Genomic DNA, 1,651 nt, shown 5'->3' on the forward strand with positions numbered 1-1,651 from the left:
GGAAAGCAGACGGAAACAGCTATATTTATATATGTGATTTCGTAGCCATTTTCTATCCTAACTGGTTCATCAGATACAAAAGAATCTTTGCACAAAAATACAAACGAAAATAATTTGCCAAGAAGTCCATCAATACTCTCTAGACCATATCTAAGGAAGAAACTGAAACAATCTCGACTTGCATTTCATCCAATCAAAAATAATGAAAAAAGGATACTGTCCTCAAGAAAGGACATTTCAAAGCAACTTAACATGCGATGTAAAGCTGACCGAGCAAAGTTAATCGGCTGGGATTGTTGGGAATGCAGAGAAGTAATATTCTCAATATTAATAATATTATAGTTATATAAGATGAATAAATAAATATAAATAAATAAATATAAATAAATAAATATAAATAAATATAAATAAGTAAATAAATATAAATATTTTCTCATAAAAAGTAATTCATGATATTTGATTTTCAGTATTATAAGAATTTGTCATTATCAAGAGAAAATTTACGAAAACGAAAGAATCAATGCTCGCGACATCGACAGAAATATGAGCGACCAAATACACCAGAAGATATATTTTATTTTATTATCACTTTTTAATGTTATATATAATAAATATAATATTTTTTAAGGTTTTTGGAATCCGGAGTTTCCCGAGACATTATCATACACTTATTAGCAGATAATAAAAGCTGAAATGAACGGATTATGAATATGGCGTTAGTGCATACTAGTCTATCCAATCACATTTGCCATTTGTAATTACAAAAATATTTCAAGAATTGTTATATATATTTCTATGTTAACAGAAACGATATCTCGGATTCATTGGAGGTATTAAGTTGAGAGAGGCTTTACATCGTTTTCAAAAAGAAACAATGACTGACGAGTTAACAACGCTATTTACTTACTGGGGTCGTTCAGCTGACTCCATACCATTTTATAATACAAAAATAGCAAGAGTGTTTTTTGGTTGGTATCATTATGCTTTCATAGACTTATTTGTTTGCAATAGCAATACATAGTTATAAATATTATTTGTATTTGCAATGGATATAAGAAGTATTTGCACACCTTTTTTTCCTTCTACAACCTCCAGAAATAGGGTCAGAGCCGCATTGGGGGAAGAGATCAAGGGAAACAAAAGAATTTTATAACATGTTGGATATTCGCTGTAATTGTCGACTTAAAAAATAAAACGTCTGAACCAATGAGCGGTCACGCCATGCCAGTTCAGGCGGCGACGCGTCATCCTTCCCCTCACCGCGCGTCGCCGTCATCGAGTGAGACGCGATGGACCGTGCTATGAGCTATCGCAGCGCGACGTCATCGCTCAGACTTTCATTTTTTAAGTCGATAATTATAGCGAATATCCAAAATGGTATAAGACTTTTGTTCCCCTCAATCCCTTCATCGCCTCTAATGCGGCACTGACCCTTCGAACATCCTGTGTATAATAATCTTATGCAAAAAACACGTTTTGCAAATATGCTTGCATTCAATTAAAAATTAATGAAGCAATAACAGAGTATATTTATATAAAGACTTTGTAGCGACGTTTCTGCTTCTTCGTGTAAATTGATTTCGAAGAGGACAAGGTGTACAAAGATTATTTTTACCCACTGTATATTATACTATTCATATAATATAGTGTT

At 32.6% G+C, this 1,651-nt stretch overlaps 1 protein-coding gene across 1 annotated transcript in view; it reads left to right on the forward strand.

Moving 5' to 3' along the window:
- Positions 1 to 881, forward strand: part of LOC105557452 (DNA endonuclease RBBP8-like) — a 6,644-nt gene extending 5,763 nt beyond the window's left edge. The window contains exons 5-7 of the mRNA XM_012004700.1: positions 46 to 312; positions 468 to 567; positions 629 to 881. Of these exons, the coding sequence (XP_011860090.1) occupies positions 46 to 312; positions 468 to 567; positions 629 to 675 (414 nt within the window). The 3' untranslated portion in view covers positions 676 to 881. The remainder of the gene's footprint in view (positions 1 to 45; positions 313 to 467; positions 568 to 628) is intronic.
- Positions 882 to 1,651: the final 770 nt, after the last annotated feature.

Source organism: Vollenhovia emeryi, unplaced genomic scaffold (assembly GCF_000949405.1).
Source record: "Vollenhovia emeryi isolate VEMERY1.0 unplaced genomic scaffold, V.emery_V1.0 DF939482.1, whole genome shotgun sequence".
Taxonomy (NCBI): domain Eukaryota; kingdom Metazoa; phylum Arthropoda; class Insecta; order Hymenoptera; family Formicidae; genus Vollenhovia; species Vollenhovia emeryi.